Raw genomic sequence first — 19,847 nt, 5'->3', positions numbered from 1 at the left:
TGTTTTTGCTAAATTCAAGGTTTTTTTTTTTTCTTAATTCAAATTTTTAAATTCAAATTAAAAAAAAAAAAAATCTGCCAATGGAACAAGTGAAAATTATCTCTGTAAGATTTCTTGAAATAAAATTTTCCAGATCTGTTGTCTAAAAAGTTCTTATATCTCACTGAAAAATTACTCTTTAGGTGATTCTGTCTTATTTTAAGTGTGATGCGATATTTGGACTAGAAATAAGAAAAAAACACACTTGGTAAGATTTAGATTTTTGCAGTGTATGTAAGTAGAGATGTGAATGTACAGGCTAATGCCCCTGTGATCATACTATGTCTATTTGTTTTTTTGTTTATTTGTTTGTTTTGATGCTACCTTTGTCATGATTATGTGCATTTTCAAAATTTTCAATTTATAGCGAACGAGTGATATATTAATGTTGGCTGTTTTATGTCTTGTTTCTGTCACCTGCAGATGAAAAGAAGTTATTTCTACTAATTCTGGCATATTTACATGGGTGTACCAGCAATGTTCATAAATATGCATGGTCCCTATTTAATAAACCAATAAAATAAAACTAAAAAATTAACCAAATCAATGACATTTATCCCAATATAAAACTGTATTATGTCATTTATCATTATTGTTTCGTATCCCAGACCCCTGTTAGAAAAGAAACACCTGAATCCAACGTGTCCACATACTTTTGTCCACTTATTGTGAGTCAGTGTCAGTGCTGCAGACATTCAGTTTAACATATTTTGAAGTATCTTATAGTTGGTCAGTGTAAGTCTATGGGAGCCAGGGCTTTCCAGAGCACCCTCTAGTGGCCGTCAGCGGTACTACACTTAAATATTTTTGCTTTAGTATTGGTTCGACCGCTCTGCTTCAGACGTCGTTACATGATGTTGATCGATTTTCAGTGGATTTGTCAGTTTTCTGTGGTGCAGTCCTTCTAATCAGCTCAGCATTTATTTTCCCATTTGAGCGTTTCAATCGAGCGACCGCAGCCGTTTAATCAAAACTGTGATTAGCGTGATTGCAGAAAACACCTGATTGCATGTGCGGTGTGAAAATGGCTCTGAACTCTGCTGTTTCTGCCCACATTAACCCCGTCACTCACACCCTGCAGCCTCCCACCCATCAGATGCTCACTGCTATCATAACAGGCCGCCGAGATTTACTGGACGAGTAGGTTGTTTTTGGAATAAAAGAGTCAGAAAATGTCTGTTTTTTTTAAACCAGGAAGAACTTAACTTTCAATATCAGGCTGCTAATTATCATCATCTCATCATCTTTTAAATCACTTTTTTTTAACCTGGAAGAACTTAATTTTCAATATCAAACCATTAATTATCATCATCTCATCATCTTTTAAAGCACCTTTTTTTTTTTTTAACCTGGAAGAACTTAATTTTCAATATCAGGCCGTTAATTATCATCATCTCATCATCTTTTAAATCACTTTTTTTTTTTTTTTTTTTAACCTGGAAGAACTTAATTTTCAATATCAGGCTGTTAATTATCATCATCTCATCATCTTTTAAATCACTTTTTTTTAACCTGGAAGAACTTAATTTTCAATATCAAACCATTAATTATCATCATCTCATCATCTTTTAAATAACCTTTTTTTTTTTTTTAACCTGGAAGAACTTAATTTTCAATATCAGGCCGTTAATTATCATCATCTCATCTTTTAAATAACTTTTTTTTCTTAACCTGGAAGAACTTAACTTTCAATATCAGACCATTAATTATCATCATCTCATCATCTTTTAAATCACTTCTTTTTTTTTCTTAACCTGGAAGAACTTAACTTTCAATATCAGGCCGTTAATTATCATCATCTCATCATCTTTTAAATCACTTTTTTTTAACCTGGAAGAACTTAATTTTCAATATCAAACCATTAATTATCATCATCTCATCATCTTTTAAAGCACCTTTTTTTTTTTTAACCTGGAAGAACTTAATTTTCAATATCAGGCCGTTAATTATCATCATCTCATCTTTTAAATAACTTTTTTTTCTTAACCTGGAAGAACTTAACTTTCAATATCAGACCATTAATTATCATCATCTCATCATCTTTTAAATCACTTCTTTTTTTTTCTTAACCTGGAAGAACTTAACTTTCAATATCAGGCCGTTAATTATCATCTCATCATCTTTTGAATCACTTCTTATAATGCATTTTTATAGACTTGCCTTCACGTGATGTTGTTTCTTTTTAATGTTTTTAATGTTTAACCCTTTCATGCACGAATTATGAGAACCTTAATCAAGGTTTTTTTCCTGAGTGTTTTTATTCCTCTTTAAGCATGAAAAAAAAAACAATGCAATTGAAAATTTTCTTATGAAAAATAAATAAATAAACAAAAAATATATAACAAACAAAAAATAAAGTTAAGAAAAGACATACTACTACTACTAATAAAAATGATCTTATGAACCTATTTTACATGAAGTTGCAAAAATGTCCACTCAGCTGGACACCTTGCATTTAATTTTTGAAATAAAAAAACATGTATTTACAGATAAATTGTGTGAAAACTGGAGGTGGGGGGGTTGTAATTCTGGGGGTGAGAGTATGCTCAGGTGAGATCTACACAGTGTTACCAATTCATGTCAGAAAAGATACGTAGTGTCTTAAAACTTTAATAAAGATATATGCAAAAACAAACAAACAAAAAAATCCATGAATATATAAGAGAACGCCTGTAGAATAGCTGTCCCCTGTAGTGACCAGTATACATGAAAGGGTTAATATTTAATTTTACCCTGTTTTGGTTATTCATTTATATCAGGGGTCTCAAACATGTGGCCTGGGGGCTAAATGCGTCCCGCCAAAGGTTCCAATCTGGCCCGTGGGATGAATTTGCAAAGCGCAAAAATTCCACAGTCAAAGCTGTCAAACTCATTTTCGTTCAGGTTCCACGTACTGACCAATATGATCTCCAGTAAAATAATAGCATAATAACATATAAATAATGCCAACTCCATATTTTTGTCTTTGTTTTAGTGCAGGAAAAAACCCATTCAATTATGAAAATACTTACTTTTATAAACCATCCAAACAAAAAAGCTGTGAATAACCTGAAAAAACTGAAATTGCTCAAGAAAAATAAGTGCAATTTTAACAATATTCTGCCTCAACTTATCATTTCTACATGTGCATTATGGATCAGATCTACAACGACACTGAACACTGAGTAACAGGCAGAAAATGTGTTAAAATTGTGCTTCATTTTCTTTAGATATTTCCGGTTGTTCATATTTGTTCAGGTTATTCACATTTAATTGTTACAGGATAGGTTGTAAATGTAAATAGTTCCATAATTTAATGTTATTTTTTGCACTTTGAAGTTGTCAATATCTATAGGCATGATGTAATATTTTCTTCACATCAAACCAAGATGAAAATATGGAGTCATTATTTTTTGTGGGTTATTATGTTATTATTTGACTGTAGATCATATTGGTCTGTATGTGGAACAAACTAAAAGGAGTTCGACAACCTTGACTGGAATTTTTACAAATTCATCCCAGGGGCCGGATTGGAACCTTTGATGGGCTGCATGTTTGAAAACCTTGTTTTATAAGAATTTCCTGCAAAAACACAGACAAAACGCTGCTTAAAATTATAAAAACCTACCATCTCTCTCTCACTGACTGCATTCTGCTGCTATTGGCTCCGCCCCCTTTCCACCCCTGCTGATCTCAGCTTTCAGATGATGTTACGATTCGGGAGTTACGGTAATTTATATACAATTTATATATAATTTATATAAAGAAGCATCTCAGTCTTGGCCAGAGCAAAGGGGATCTTAGATCGAAAGTCACTTCAGATTCTGTATAATTCATTGGTCTTACCCTATTTAAGTGACTGTTTGAAGGTATGGGGAAACACATATGCAAGTTCATTACAAAGACTTTTTCTACTGCAAAAAAGAGCACTAAGAATCGTTCACAATGTTGGTTTTCGTGAACACACAAATCCACTATTTTTACAATCTAAAACTTTACATCTCATTGACCTTGTGGAATTCCAAACTATTCAAATAGTGTATAAAGCAAAGAAGAACTTACTGCCGGGCAATATTCAAGAAATGTTTTGTGAAAGAGAAGGAGGCTATGATTTAAGGGGAAAGTGAAATTTAAAGTTTCATAAAGTACACACTACGTTAAAAAAGTTTCTGTATCACCATCTGTGGAGTAAAATTATGGAACAAATTGTGTGTGGAGATAAAAAAAAAATATCAAACATAATTCAGTTTGAAAAAATTATTCTTAATTGGTCCAGTAGTTAATAATAACAATGAGGCCTGTTTGTTTATGGATGTTGTTGCATTGATAAATCTGTGGTAATTATTGAAGAAAATAGTTGAATTGTTGAGTGTGTTTGTATGACTGTACTGACATGAACATTTTGTTGTGTATAATTCAGTTACTGCATCATACTTTATGTATTTGTTGTGGTTCGATGCCAAAATTAGGAAAATAGTATTGTTTGATTCTTGTATTAAGTTGATGATAAAGGTGTAAAAGCACTGAGGGGTTGGATTAAAGAAGTTTGTACTTCTTCCTACTCCTTTTCGACCATGCAAAATTCAGACTTGTATGTGCTTGGAGATAGATTCTGTCCATTTAAATGCTTTATTTTGTTTATTTTGTTTTGTTTCTTTGCATATTCAAAATAAATAAATTAATTAATTAATAAAAAAAGAAATAAATAATTTGAATGACACTGGATGCAAAAATGTCGTCTTTAAAGGGTTAATTTATAATCAGAGCTGAACTCTGGAGCGATCAGGTGACATTTGAGTGACAGCGGCATCCATCTTTGATTGGTTTGATGGATGCGATGGAGCGCAGATCCTACTCAGAGTTAAGAGTCTGTGAACTGTATGGGAATAAAACTACATAACAGCCCTAGGAGGGTAAATGTAGTACAAAGTGTGGGCTGGAGTGTGTGCTGTGTGGAGCAGTGGGGGTGGGGGGGGCGGGGGGGCAGCCCGTTGTGTGATCAGTATTGATCTGCGGGAGCTTCAGCTGCAGGGCCCATGCATCTTCATTACATCTGCGAGCGTGGAGGCATGTTTTTATCTGCACATCTCGGTGTTATGTCACTGAACAGGTGACCCCGCAGCAGAGGATTGTGGGACGTTTGCCAAGAGGCGAGAGCGGACACGGCGATACCGACAGCGGCGATAGACTTGAACAGGTCTCACGTTCGGGGTCAAGGACGGCGGTGCCCGGGTTGACCACAGCGGCGTGAAATTGCGTGTCATACTTACAGTAGCTGTGGATGCACCCGGGTCGGTTACCAGGGCGATCAATTCCTGATCAGGTCATGTGACTGGTGATGTCACAGGGAATGCAGAAAAGTGAAGTAAAAATGGATGGAAAGTTTGTTTTTTTTCTTTAAACCCATGTAAAATCTCCTGTTTCTTCCACTTTCTTTTATTTCTTTTTACTGTAGTTTTATTTTAGGATAGGTTTTACTGTTGGTTTTAGGATTTTGTTCAGTTTTAGTTGGACTAGTCTGTGAAATAAGATGTTTTTATGGGTTGGTTCTTGTTGGTTTGTTCTTATTGTTCTTATTGTGTATGGACGTTAATGTGAGCTATAATGGAAATCATAAATGGGAAAATTAACTTTAACCAAATAAAGCTCAAAACAAACCACCCAAATAGTAATAATAATAATAATAATAATAATAATAATAATAATAATAATAATAATAACCACCCAACCTATACTTTTATCTACTCTAAAAACCAATAAATCCTGCCAGGAGTAAGGAAATCATACACATTTCTCCTTGTTTTCCAGTATTAAAATATATAATTCTATATTTTACTTCCTTAGAAATTGACGCTTTGCCAATAAATGTCACTAAAACTTGTAAAATGCTTATAATTGTTCTTCATTGTACCTTAGAAAAATGTCTAAAATATCTATATCAAAAAAATAATATTTGCCTTAATGCAGAAACTTTTTTTTTTCCTGAAATTTTTACGATATATGTTCTTGTTTTAATAGTGCAAATATGCAAAAAAATAAGAAAATTTATGTTGATGATGATCATTTTTTGTGATGCCATCATTAAACTTTTTTCACCAACTGCTCAAAAAACAAGCTTACTGTGGGAAAATAATTCTTAAATCATAGTATAATTCCTAGTAGTTTCCATGTTCTTATAGTTTTGCATTGATGTCATTTATTTGCCTATAAAACTCAATAAAACTTGTAAAATGCTTATAGTTGTTCATTTAACTGTAGAAACATAGTGGAAAAAAGTAAAAAAAATAACTATTTTCAAAAAAACTGCTAAAACTTTTAACCATGACTGCATTAAATGTTTTTTAGTGTTTATGCTCTTGTTTACCTCCGCCAAGGAAGTTATGTTTTTGCCAGGGTTTGTTTGTTTGTTTGTTTGTCTGTCTGTTTGTTTGTTTGTCTGTCCGTTAGTGTGCAACATAACTCAAAAAGTTATGGACAGATTTTGATGAAATTTTCAGGGTTTGTTGGAAATGGGATAAGGAAGAAATGATTAAATTTTGGTGGTGATCGGGGGGGGGGGCACTGATCAGCCTTGGCGGAGGTCTGCGCTCTCCGAGTGCTTCTAGTTTAATACATGAAATATGCACAAAAAATAACAAAAATAAGAATAAATCTGTATTATGTTACACATAAATGTATTTTAATTCAGCAAGTGCACAAAAAATAACAGGATGATCATGTTTTGTGATACTATCGTTAAAATTATTTCACCAACTGCTCAAAAAACATTAATTGTGGGAAAATAATTCTTTAATCATAGTATAATTCCTTGTAGTTTTTATTTTCTTATAGTTTTGCATTAATGTCATTTATTTCCCAATAAAAGTCAGTAAAATTTGTTGAATACCTATTGTTGTTCATTTTACTGTAGAAACACAGTGGAAAAAAAGTAAAAAAAAAAGAACAATTATGGAAAAACTGCTAAAACTTTAAACCATGACTGTACATTAAATGGTTTTTAGTGTTGATGCTCTTGTTTTAATACAGAAAATATGCACAAAAAAACCCAAAAATAAGAATAAACCTGTATGTATATTGTATAGAAATGTATTGTAATACAGCAAATATGCAAAAAATAACAGGATGATTGTTTTGCGATACTATCATTAAAATTATTTCACCAACTGCTCAAAAAACATTAATTGTGGGAAAATAATTCTTCAATCATAGTATAATTCCTAGTAGTTTCTATGTTCTTACAGTTTTGCATTAATGTCATTTATTTGCCTGTAAAACTCAATAAAACTTGTAAAATGCCTATAGTTGTTCATCATTTTACTGTAGAAACAGGCGGAAAAAAGTAAAAAAAATAACTATTTTCAAAAAAACTGCTAAAACTTTTAACCATGACTGCATTAAATGGTTTTTAATGTTTATGCTCTTGTTTTAATACAGAAAATTTGCACAAAAGAATAACAAAAATAAGAATAAACCTGTATGTATGTTACATATATATGTATTTTAATACAGCAAATGCGCAAAAAATAACAGGATGATCATGTTTCGCGACACTACCATTAACATTATTTCACCAACTGCGCAAAAAACATTTATTGTGGGAAAATAATTCTTTAATCATAGTATAATTCCTAGTGGTTTCCATGTTCTTATAGTTTTGCATTAATTTCATTTATTTACCAATAAAAGTCAATAAAACTTGTAAAATGCCTATAGTTCGTCATTTTACCATAAAAACAGGTGGAAAAAGTAAATAAAAAAACAACTATTCTGGCTTAAACTTTTAACCATGACTGTACATTGAATGGTTTGTAGTGCTTATGCTCTTGTTTTAATACAGAAAATATGCACAAAAAAATAACAAAAATAAGAATAAGTCTGTATGTTTGTTACATATAAATGTATTTCAGCAAATACGCAAAAAATAACAGTATCGCAAAACATTATCATCCTATCATTAAAATTATTTCACCAACTGCTCAAAAAACATTTTTATTTTGGGCAAATAGTTCTTTCATCATAGTGGGACTGTTTATAGTTTCCATGTTCCTGTAATTTTGCATAAATGTTATTTATTTTCCCACTAAAAGTCTTTAAATCTTATGAAATTCTTATAATCGCGCCTCATTGCATCATAAAAGTGTAGTTTCCAAAAATAAAATTTGTGTCACTGCCAGAAATTTTACATATTCACACTCTACGCGTCACTTTTACGAGTCCGATCTCCTATTTTTATGATTATCTTTGCATTTTATTTGTGAATAAACTGAGCTGAACCAAGCAGCTTCGTGTTGATTTAGTGGGTTTTATTACGCCGTACATCTGTTAGTGTTTGTTTTATTTCTGTTGAGATGTTTTATGATCCCATACATGAATGATTTTCTGTCTGTTTCAGCACTTCCGGATTCATTTGACAGTTTACAGCCCATAAAACCTGTTTGTCTTCATCAGATGTGTTTACAGGCTTCACATAGCAGGACAGCTGGAATGTTTGGAAATGCTGCCCTCGTGTGGCTGATTTCAGAAGTGCACCAACACCTACAGTTTTTTATAAGAACCTGGGTTTTATTTTTTATAACAAAATAACTCGTGTGTGTGTTTGTCGTTGCAGGTTATGGACACACTATCGAAACTTTCACACACTGCACTTGCACAACAAACTGGGATCAGGTAAAAAAAACTTTTATGATACACGATAACATATACTGGGGTTTTTTTGTTTTGTTTTTTTTAAGAATATTTCACAGTTGTAATGTTTTTCACTTTTGTTTATGATTTTGTTTGTGTTATTCTACACTGTAAAAAAAAAAAGCTGTAATTTAACAGAATTTTCACTTTTTATTTTACAGATTTTTCCTGTATCTTTAAGATACAAGAAAATATCAATGAAATGACAAAAATAAACTGTGATTTTACACGTCAAATGTAAAATAACATGAAAAACTGTAACTGAATAACCATAAAATTTCCATTTTTAAAAAGAAATTTTTTTTTCCACAGAAAAATACAGTTAAAATACATTTGCAAATGTATCGTGATTTCACAAATATTTATTTTCTATTGATCAGATTAAACTGTTAATTTAAAGTTAAATACTGTTAAAAAAAATTAATAAAACGAGATAAAATTACTGACAATTAACCGTTAAAGAAGTATTTGTTCTGTAAGTTTAACAAGACTTGTTTAATTGACAAATATCTTGTGTAATTATGGGAAGTTTCACAACAAAAATGTTGAATAAATGTATTTTTGTGAATGTATAACATGTATAAGCACTGATAAACTGTCCAAATACAGTTTTTTTATCAGTGGATTGGACAACTGAGTCTCATTGAAAATTAGTTACATACATATATTTATAGGTAATTTGATTGTTTTACTACATGTAAATATTCTTTATTAAACATTAAAAAATCAAAAAATATGCAAAATCTCATGTAAAGTTAGGGCAAAAAACTGTATTTTAGTTATGGAAAATTACCGTATTTTTATGAGATGGTTATTTTCCATTATTTTCCAGTATTTTTTGGCACCCCCGCTGCCGGAATATTACCGTTTTTTTAATTTTTTGGTTTTTTTTTGTACCTTTTTTTACAGTGTAAATATAAATAATGTAAAATACTAAATGTGATGTAAATGTTTGTGTGATTCTAGTACATGATGAACTGTTATCAGTTCTTCCACTCATATTTGTTCATTATTTTTAGTTTTTTTTTTCATATCTTTTCATGTCAGACCAGACTGTTGTGCTGCTTGTGTATCTGTACGTCATGTTCATTCATTCTTCTGTTTTTATTTACAGGCCTTTTCCAACAGAGGAGAGTCTGGAAGACGAGGAGATCTACAACCACCTGGAGGATCTGATAGAGTACGACACCTCCTCTGTCTGCTTCCATCCTGCATTCATTTCATTTCCTTCATTTCCTCTCTTCATCCACTCTCCACTCTGTTTCCTTTCCTTTTTGCTTCTCCTTCACTCCTCTCCTCCTCTACTTTGCTCCTTTTTAGTCCTCTCCTTTCTTACTCCTCCTCTCCTTTCTTACTCTTCTCCTCCCCTCCTTGTCGTCTCCTTTCTTACTCTTTTTCTCCTCCTCCCCTCTCTCTCCCCTCCTTTCTTACTCCTCCTCCTCTCCTCTCCTTTCCTACTCTCCTTCTCTCATACTCCTTCTCTCCCTCTATTCCCTTCCTTCTCCTCTTCTCTTCCTGACTCCTCTCCTCCTGCTCCCCTCCTTTTCCTCCTCCTCTCCTTTCTTACTCCTCCTCCTCTCCTCTTTCTCCTTCCCTACTCCTCCTCTTCTCCTCCTTCTCCTGCCCCTCTCCTTTTTTACTCTTCCCCCTCTCCTCCTTCCCCTCTCCTTTCTTACTCCTCCTCCTTCTCCTCTCCTACTTCCCTTCTCTCATACTCCTTCTCTCCTCTCCTTTCTTACCCCTCCTCTCCTCCCCTCCTTTCTCCTCTCCTTTCTTACTCTTCCTCTCCTCCTGCTCCCCTCTTTCTTTCTCCTCTCCTTTCTTGCTCCTCCTCCTCTCCCTCTACTTCTCTCCTTTCTTACTCCTCCTGCTCCCCTCCTTCTCCTACTCCTTCTCCTCTCCTACTCCCCTTCTCTCATACTCCTTCTCTCCTCTCCTTTCTTACCCCTCCTCTCCTCTTGCTCCCCTCCTTCTTTCTCCTCTCCTTTCCTACTCCCCTTCTCTCCTCCTCCTCTCTTCTCCTATTCCTTTCCTTCTCCTCCTCCTTTATCCTCATTTCTCCTCCTCCTCCTCTCTGTCTATTTTACCCATGAGCACCATTTGTTCGCGGGTGTTTTCTGGACCTCCTCCACCTCCACCTCCTCGTCCTCCTCCTCCCTCAGCATGATCCTCCTCACTCTTTCCGTAGTTTATCTGAAGTCATATGGAACTGTGGATGGATCATCTGTTCAGCCTGCGTCCAAATCTGTGCATATTTATGAACCCACCACACATTTACACCAATTAAAAACACTCAGACTCACATTTAAAGCATAATTCCACTTTTACACACCGAGTATTTGGATAACAGGTTAATTTACATGTTTAGGTGCATTTGTTCAAACACTATAATCATGTCCAGGTTGTTTATTTTCATTCTACATAATTTCCTCAATCCAAGCAGAAAACGTTTTTAAACCCACAGTATTATCTGGTTTCTGAGCTTTGTACCGAGCTCCAGTCCATGTTTCAAACTGGTATCTAACAGTAACAGAGGGAAGCGAAGCCCTGAGTTTGATTATGAGGCTTATGAAGGTACAAAGTTATTATGGGATGTTATTATTTTCGCTAAGTTACTGTTTGTTGATCCATGGTTCAGACTAAACTGTGACAGTTCTGACCATGTTCGATGGATTCCAAACAGATCTTTAGTTCAGCTATTGACAACACAAACCGAACAGAAAACAGAAGTGATTAGTGGTTTTACTGTGGCTGTTTACAGTCTAAAAATAGAGCTAAGCTAACAGACCTAAGCTAACTGAGCTATAATGTAAACTATGAGCTGATGCAGCACATGGAGATTAAAAAACAGCATTTTTTTGAGTCAAAATAAATGTTAATGAGATTTAGTTTGAAGACAAAAACTTGATGATATAACACAGATGTGTGTAAACAATGAGCTTTATACTATATTTAGTGAGTGATACAGTCTGTGGATACATAGCACTGATTCGTTGGTGGTTTTGGTACCAGACTGCCTCCTGCTGGTGAGAGTTTGGAATATCAATACTACGAAGAACTAAGAGCTGTTGACAACACAAACCGAACAGAAAACAGAGGTGATTAGTGGTTTTACTGTGGCTGTTTATCATCTAAAAATAGAGCTAAGCTAACAGAGCTAAGCTAACTGAGCTATAATGTAAACTATCAGCTGATGCAGCACGTGGAGATTATAAGACTGTTATTTTGAGTCAAAATAAACATCAATGAGATTTCGTTTGAAGACAAAATTCTGATGACATAACACAGATGTGTGTAAACAATGAGCTTTATACTGTATTTAGTGAGTGATCCAGTCTGTGGATATATAGCATTGATTCGCTGGTAGTTTTGGTACCAGACTGCCTCCTGCTGGTGAGAGTTTGGAATATCAATACTACGAAGAACTAAGAGCTATTGACAACACAAACTGAACAGAAAACAGAAGTGATTAGTGGTTTTACTGTGGCTGTTTACAGTCTAAAAATAGAGCTAAGCTAACAGAGCTAAGCTAATGGAGCTATAATGTAAACTATCAGCTGATACAAAGATGAAAATTACAAGACAGTGTTATTTTGAGCCAAAATAATGGTCAATGAGATTTTGTTTGAAGGCAAAAACTTGATGATACATAATACAGATGTGTGTAATAATGAGGTTTATACTGTATTCAGTGACTGATACAGTCGATACATACACTGGAAAAAATGCTCCTCTAAAAACAAGTACAAAAAAAAATTTATACAACATATTTTTGCTTGAATTAGGAAAAAATCTGCCAATGGAACAAGTGAAAATTATCTTGGTAAGATTTCTTGAAATAAGATTTTCCAGATCTTTCGTCTACAAATCAGTTCTTATATCTCACTGAAAAGTTACTCTTTAGGTGATTATGTCTTATTCTAAGTGTGATGAGATATTTGGACTAGATATGAGAAAAATACCTTTGGTAAGATTTAGATTTTTTCCAGTTTCTCAATACGTATTCTTGTCTGTTCTTCCGTTCTTATGAAACATCATCTGTCGTGGCCCAAGTGCTGTTCCAATTGAAAGTTCACATAAACCAAGAACTCGTGTAATATCCAGATGTTATTCTTGTCAGCTAGTTTAAACCAAAGATGCACTAGTTGGTGACTCGTGTAGACTTGTGTAACCGGTGGTGTCGAACTCTGCGTTGTGATTTTTTTAAGAACGAGACGCGCACATATGTCTTTGGAGGCAGTCTCCGTTCATTGTCTTTTTTTTCGTTCCTGACAAGTGACAGAAAAACACAAAAACTTCCGGTCAGCGACCCCCCGTAAAACAAGCTCCTACAAAAACCAAAATGACACAGAAAGGTGTTTCAGCACATTATAAGCACCTCATACAGCCTGAACTAGCCAATTCATGTAAAAAATTAAATTAGCAGAGGCTAAACCAAAAATTTTCCATTAACTGCATGGCTGCTTACCGCTCCCACAGAAATCCGGAACAAAAGGGAAGAGGCAAAGACGCAAAAACTCCAGTTATAGCGCACAGTGTCACACTGCAAATTGCTCGCTGGGGAACAGACTCAAATTTAAAGTTCCACGTACTGACCCAGAGGCCCACAATGTCAGGTACCAACCAAAAGAAATGACAATAAAATGAACAGATTTTGCGTAATTATAACAATACACAATATCATATTCATACCCACATTCCTGCGAAATAATTGACTCTGTTACAGTTGGAGGGGAAATTTTTCCCAAGATGCACTTCATGCTACTCTTGAATGCTAGAGCTGATGGTGTAAATACAGCAGAGGCCAGGAGAAAAGTTCGCAAATACGCAGCTGTTCCAATTACAGACAGACTTGCGTTCTTAGGACCGTTCTGACCAAGTCCGTACTTGTTGAGTTCACACGACTGTACTTGATATTAAGAAAAGGCCATTGTGTTGATTCGTTGATGGTTTTGGTTCGTCTTAAGTGTGTTTTGGTACCAGACTGACCCCTGCTGGTGAGAGTTTTGAACATCAACACTACATAGAACCCTTTTCAGTCAGTTGCTAAGGTTGGTAATAGACTAAAACCTGAGCAGAAAGTCAGAAAAGGCCTGTGGTATTACACATAAAACTCTGTCAATGTGTGTACGTGTGCGTGTCTAAGCCACTTTCACAGATATGGATTAAGTGTTGTCCCCCGCTAACAAGATTTGTAGCAAAGTATTAAAATCCATGTCGGTAAAAGCAGAAATGTGTGGGTTTTTGTGTTTGTTTGACGGAGCTTTTCCGCTGGTTGTCAGGATGAGTTTTCCCACCGGTTGTTAAACTCTGCAGCCTCATGTCATGTAATGTGAGGAACATATTTGTCGTTTGTGTTGCAGCGAGAACGGCGTGGAGGATGAGGAGGATCTGTACGACTGTGTGTATGATGATGAAGACGGCGGGGAGATCTATGAAGACCTGATGAAGACAGAGGCCATCCCTCCTCCGGTCAGTCCAGGATCTAACACTGCATTATTTAGACCCGAGACACTTACATGTGTATAAAGAAAATGGTTACACAATCCAAAACACCTCTACCTTTAGCTTATGTAACATTAATTTAGCAGGAAATTGCAGATAAATCTCATACTGTGGACAGTTCAGGTGCATATACTCATATTTAATGCAGTTCTTCCCTGTGTTTTTCAGCTCAATGACCGAACAGATAAATATTCAAAGATGAATTTACAGAATTACATCACTGACTTTTGGCTTTTTCATCTTGTTGCATCATGTGTCAGTTTTATCTTGTTGCATCATTTTTGTTCTTTACATCATTTTCACTTCATTCTCATCTTTACTTATCTCTTTTATTTGTCTTTTCATCATTTTTGTACTTAAGAGTGACAACATTTACATGCACAAAATAGCCCATATTTTGCATTTGGCGTCGCTTTGGAAAAGACAAAATTCCTAACAAGCAGTTTACATAATTAATAATGATGAATATTCCAGTAATATTCTGCTGCTATTAATAATCTCATTGAAAATAGGTTTTGTTTGTTCATCCTCCTGTTTTTATTTTGTCAGATTTTCTGGAAATGGTCGTTATTTCATATCCAACAACCTGTTGATACCCTCTGTCCTAATATTTACCAGTATATGACTAGAAATATAGATTTTTCCAGAGAGGGTCTTTGTCCTGTGTCAAGTATCACAACTTGCATTAAAATCTGTGATGTATCTGTGCTGCATACATATTCAAAATCCCTATAAAACCCACATACCCCACATGTCTTAGTCAGTTAAAGGCCTCATTCAGAATGTCGTGTGGAAAATGTGAGGGAAACGTTAGCATTACACAATTTGCTAGCAAATAGAATTTGTTGTATGTTAGGAAAGTTGTATATTATTCTTGGAAAGTGTGTTTCAAGCATTTTTTTCATGTCAAAACACAACAAGATAGATATTTCTGATGCATTTTACACTTTTCCTGCTGTGTCATAATAGTACCATGCAATAATGCTAGCAATAAAATAGCTGAATGCTAAAGTTAGCTGTTGTCTAATTTAGTTAAAGGACTGTACGATATAATGGTTTTAGAAACAGTTAAACAGCTAGCATTAGCATTACACAATTTGCTAGCTAATAGTATTCGTTGTTTGTAAGGAAAGTTGTAAATTAATCTTGGAAATTGTGTTTCAAGCATTTTTTCATGTCAAAACACAGCAAGACAGATATTTCAGGGGCATTTTACACTTTCCTGCCGTGTCATAATAATATCATACAATAATGTTAGCAATAAAATAGCTGAATGCTAAAGTTAGCTGTTGTCTAATGTAGTTAAAGGACTGTAATATATATTGGTTTTAGAAACAGTTAAACAGCTAGCATTAGCTTTACACAATTTGCTAGGTTAGGGGTGTCAGACTCCAGTCCTCGAGGGCTGACATCCTGCATGTTTTAGATGTTTCCCTCTTCCATCACACCTGGAAGCCATTATCAGGCCGTTATCAGACTTCTGCAGAGCTGGATGATGAGCTGATCATTAAGTGAACCAGGTGTTCTGGAAGAGGGAAATATCTCAAACATGCAGGATACTGGCCCTTGAGGACGGGAGTTTGACACCTGTGTGCTAGGTAAAAGTGTTAGCTGTACATGTGAAGAAAAGGTGTAAATTAATTTTGAAAATTTAATTACTAATTTATTTATTACACTTTTGCTGTTGTGTCACAAAAATATCATGCAATAGGCTAATAGTAGCTGTGAAGTGGCTAAATGCTAATATTAGCTGTTGTCTCATGTAGTCAATGGACTCTGCTAGCTATTAGCATTAGCTTTACACATGACTGTATCATGCAATAATGTTAGCTGTAAAGAAAATGAATGTTAATGTTTGCTGTAATCTAACATGTTGGATTTAGAACCCGTTAAACAGCTAATATTAGTGTTATTCAAGTTGCTAGCTTATATAGCGTTAGTTGTACATGTTAGGAAAGTGTAAATCGCTTGTGGAAATTGTGTTTCAAGGATTTCATCATGTGAATGACAGTAAAATACAGTAGATTTTACACTTTTTGTCCTGTGTCATATTACAGTATCATACAATAATGTTAGCGGGGAAGTAGGTGAATGCTAAGTTCACTGACGTCTGATGTAGCTGAAAGACTAATATATGTTGGTTTTTAGAAACCATTAAACAGCTAAAATTAATACTACATGATTTGCCAGCTAATAGCGTTAGCCATTAGGAAAAAAATAAATTGTGAAAAGTGTGTTTCTGATACTTTGTCACATCAAAAGACAAGACGACAGATATTTCAGACATATGTAACACTTTTCTTACTGCATCACATGGTATTCTTATGCAATAATGTTTGCTGTGAAGTAGTTGAATGTTAATGTTTGCTGTAATCTAACATGTTGGATTTAGAACCTGTTAAACAGCTAATATTAGTGTTATACAAGTTGCTAGCTTATATAGCATTAGCTGTACGTGTTAGGAAAGTGTACATCGCTTGTGAAAATTGTGTTTCAAGCATTTTGTCATGTGAAATGACAGTAAAATAGATTATACACTTTTTGTGCTGTGTCATAACAGTGTCATACAATAATAGTCGCTGTGAAGTAGGTGAGTGCTAAGATCGCTGACGTCTGATATAGTTAACAGACTCTAATGTATGTTGGTTTTTAGAAAGCACTGGGCCTAAACAGCGAAAATTAGTATTACATGATTTGCTAGCTAATAGCTTTAGCCATTAGGAAAAAAATAAATTGTGAAAAGTGTGTTTCTGATACTTTGTCACATCAAAAGACAAGAAGACAGATATTTCAGACATATGTAACACTTTTCTTACTGCATCACATGGTATTCTTACGCAATAATGTTAGCTGTGAAGTAGAATGAATGTTAATGTTTGCTGTAATCTAACATGTTGGATTTAGAACCCGTTAAACAGCTAATAGTGTTATACAAGTTGCTAGCTTATATAGCATTAGCTGTACGTGTTAGGAAAGTGTACATCGCTTGTGAAAATTGTGTTTCACGCATTTTGTCATGTGAAATGACAGTAAAATAGATTATACACTTTTTGTGCTGTGTCATATAACACTGTCATACAATAATAGTCGCTGTGAAGTAGGTGAGTGCTAAGATCGCTGACGTCTGATATAGTTAACAGACTCTAATGTATGTTGGTTTTTAGAAAGCATTGGGCCTAAACAGCGAAAATTAATACTACATGATTTGCTAGCTAATAGCGTTAGCCATTAGGAAAAGGACAAATTAATTGTTAAAAGTGTTTGTGATACTTTGTCACATCAAAAGACAAGAAGACAGATACTTCAGATGTATGTAACACTTTTCTTACTGCATCACATGGTATTCTTATGCAATAATGTTAGCTGTGAAGTAGCCGCTGCTAACTAAAAGTGTTGAAAATGAAATACGGCATGATACCCTTACAGATGAAGTAACAGCGGTTTGTCAGATCATTGTTTTTTACATGTCTCTGTCCATTGCAATTTTTGTCAGAAATAACCAGAAGGCCTTTATCTTAATTCTAATATCGTTATTCTTATGCAGTTTATTGAGACAGTAACAGCTAAGCGACTCATTTTAGCCCTGACAACTGTAGATCTAGTAAATTTCATTGTATTTTGCTTATGTCTATTAGATTAGATTAGATAAAACTTTACTGATCCTTTGGGAAACTGAGGTTCCAATAGCAACACAACACCGAATATACACACAAGAAATACCACAAGAAAATAACAATACAATAATGAAAAAAAAAAACCTAGTAGAGTACTGTAGTAGTAGAAACACTTAGCAAAGTAGTAAATAATAAAGTAGTGGATATTATAATTATTGTAAATATAATATTATAGTATGCACACTTTATGTATGTAGTTTAATAATTACAGGATAAAAGTTATAGTAAAGCTATAACAGCTCTGTGAAAATAAACATCCCTCATGTACTGTCAGTCCAACATGTGTGGATCCGTGTCCTGTTCTGTCCACATCTGTTTGACGACTCAGTTGTTGAGCCCACGGTGCTGACACATGGTAACAGACGGTCCGTTTCTGTGTAGGCGTTTCAGAAACAGGCCGAGACCGACATCAGGAGCTGCTGTTTAACAGAGATCAAGCAGACGGAGGAGAAGTACACCGAGACCCTGGAGTCCATAGAGAAGGTACACACCGACCCCCTCCTCAAAACACCAACACATGCACTGATTTATAGTATGAAAACAAGAAGACGTGGAACTGATTTAACCCATAAAGACCCAAACATCCACCATCCACCTACTGATCTAAATGTTTAATACCTGTTGATCAACTAATCTTATCAATACGTGTAAATAATTGGTGTAAAATCCCAAATATTTTTTTAATATATATACTGAAAATGTCACTTTTTCTTCAGTTTTCTCTGTTTTTGATATAATAACCTTCAACTTTAGCCCATAAAGACCCAAACATCTACCATCCACCTACTGGTTTAAACTGTTTAATATCTGTTGATCCACTAATTCTATCAATACATGTAAATAATTGGTGTAAAATAGTTTTCATCTTTTCATGGTCATCAAATATGATCCATTTGGATGTTCAGAGGCTCCGTAGTGAACAATTAATACTGGGAAATGAGCAACAAAGTGAACAAAAACAAATGAAATAATAAATAAAATGAATGAAAAGAAATGAAGTAAAAAAAAAAAATAAAAAAAAATCAGTGCCATGAACAAAATAAGGTTGTAAAAGTTTGTTTATATGTTCAGCTAATTGCATATTTTACGGAAAAAGTCACTTTTTCTTCAGTTTTCTGTGCTTTGACCTTTAAAGACATAATATTTTCATGGCCACTTCCTAATATTTTTTATATACACTGAGAATGTCACTTTTTCTTCAGTTTTCTCTGTTTTTGATATAATAACCTTCAGCTTTAGCCCATAAAGACCCAAACATCCACCATCCACCTACTGATTTAAACTGTTTAATATCTGCTGATCCACTAATTCTATCAATACATGTAAATAATTAGTGTAAAATAGTTTTTCATCTTTTCATGGTCATCAAATATGACCCATTTGGACGTTCAGAGGTGTGAAATTAGTGGGTACATCTAATGTATTTAAGGATTATATTATGCATTAGTAGTAGAAGTAGAAAATATAAATAGAAAAAAAGGAGTGAAAATATCAGTCAAAGGCAGAATGCTTAATTTTAGGGATACACTGATATATTTATATTTGTGAATAAGACGTATTTTCATTGATGGCAATGGGAAATATTTACCCATCTTGTAATATTTAAGGTTTTTACATACATTTCTACAATTATTCAAAGATAACCTGATGAAGGGTGAACTATTTTCACATTTATAATGACGATTTTTGTGTTAAGGGCTGAAATAGAAACAAAAACCCCAAAAAATCAGCAAAAAATGCCAATTTAAATCTAATTTCAATAACATTTTTCTCTCAGTATTACTCATCTCTATCTGTATCTTTACTTTTACAGGAGTACTTTTATAATAATAATAATAAACTTTTGCTTTGCTGGAACTTGTTTCACTGCAGAACTGAAGTAAAATTAAAGAGAAACTAACTTTTTATCCCATTCTTTTCCTGTACAGCACTAGAAACCACTTTGGTTTTCTTATATCCTGAATA

General features: G+C 34.1%; 1 protein-coding gene across 2 annotated transcripts in view; it reads left to right on the top strand.

The window, feature by feature from the left end:
- The window catches only part of vav3 (vav guanine nucleotide exchange factor 3), a 200,657-nt gene that overhangs the window by 98,553 nt on the left and 82,257 nt on the right, over window positions 1–19,847 (top strand). For both annotated transcript variants that reach the window (XM_030123624.1, XM_030123623.1), the window contains exons 3-6: window positions 8,627–8,685; window positions 9,818–9,883; window positions 14,067–14,175; window positions 18,264–18,365. In XM_030123624.1, coding sequence (XP_029979484.1) covers window positions 8,627–8,685; window positions 9,818–9,883; window positions 14,067–14,175; window positions 18,264–18,365 — 336 coding nt within the window. The remainder of the gene's footprint in view (window positions 1–8,626; window positions 8,686–9,817; window positions 9,884–14,066; window positions 14,176–18,263; window positions 18,366–19,847) is intronic.

The sequence above is a fragment of the Sphaeramia orbicularis genome, chromosome 20 (genome assembly GCF_902148855.1).
Source record: "Sphaeramia orbicularis chromosome 20, fSphaOr1.1, whole genome shotgun sequence".
In the NCBI taxonomy this organism is placed as follows: domain Eukaryota; kingdom Metazoa; phylum Chordata; class Actinopteri; order Kurtiformes; family Apogonidae; genus Sphaeramia; species Sphaeramia orbicularis.
The sequence above is the reverse complement of the archived record's forward strand: the minus strand, read 5'-3'. Positions and strand labels throughout refer to the sequence as shown.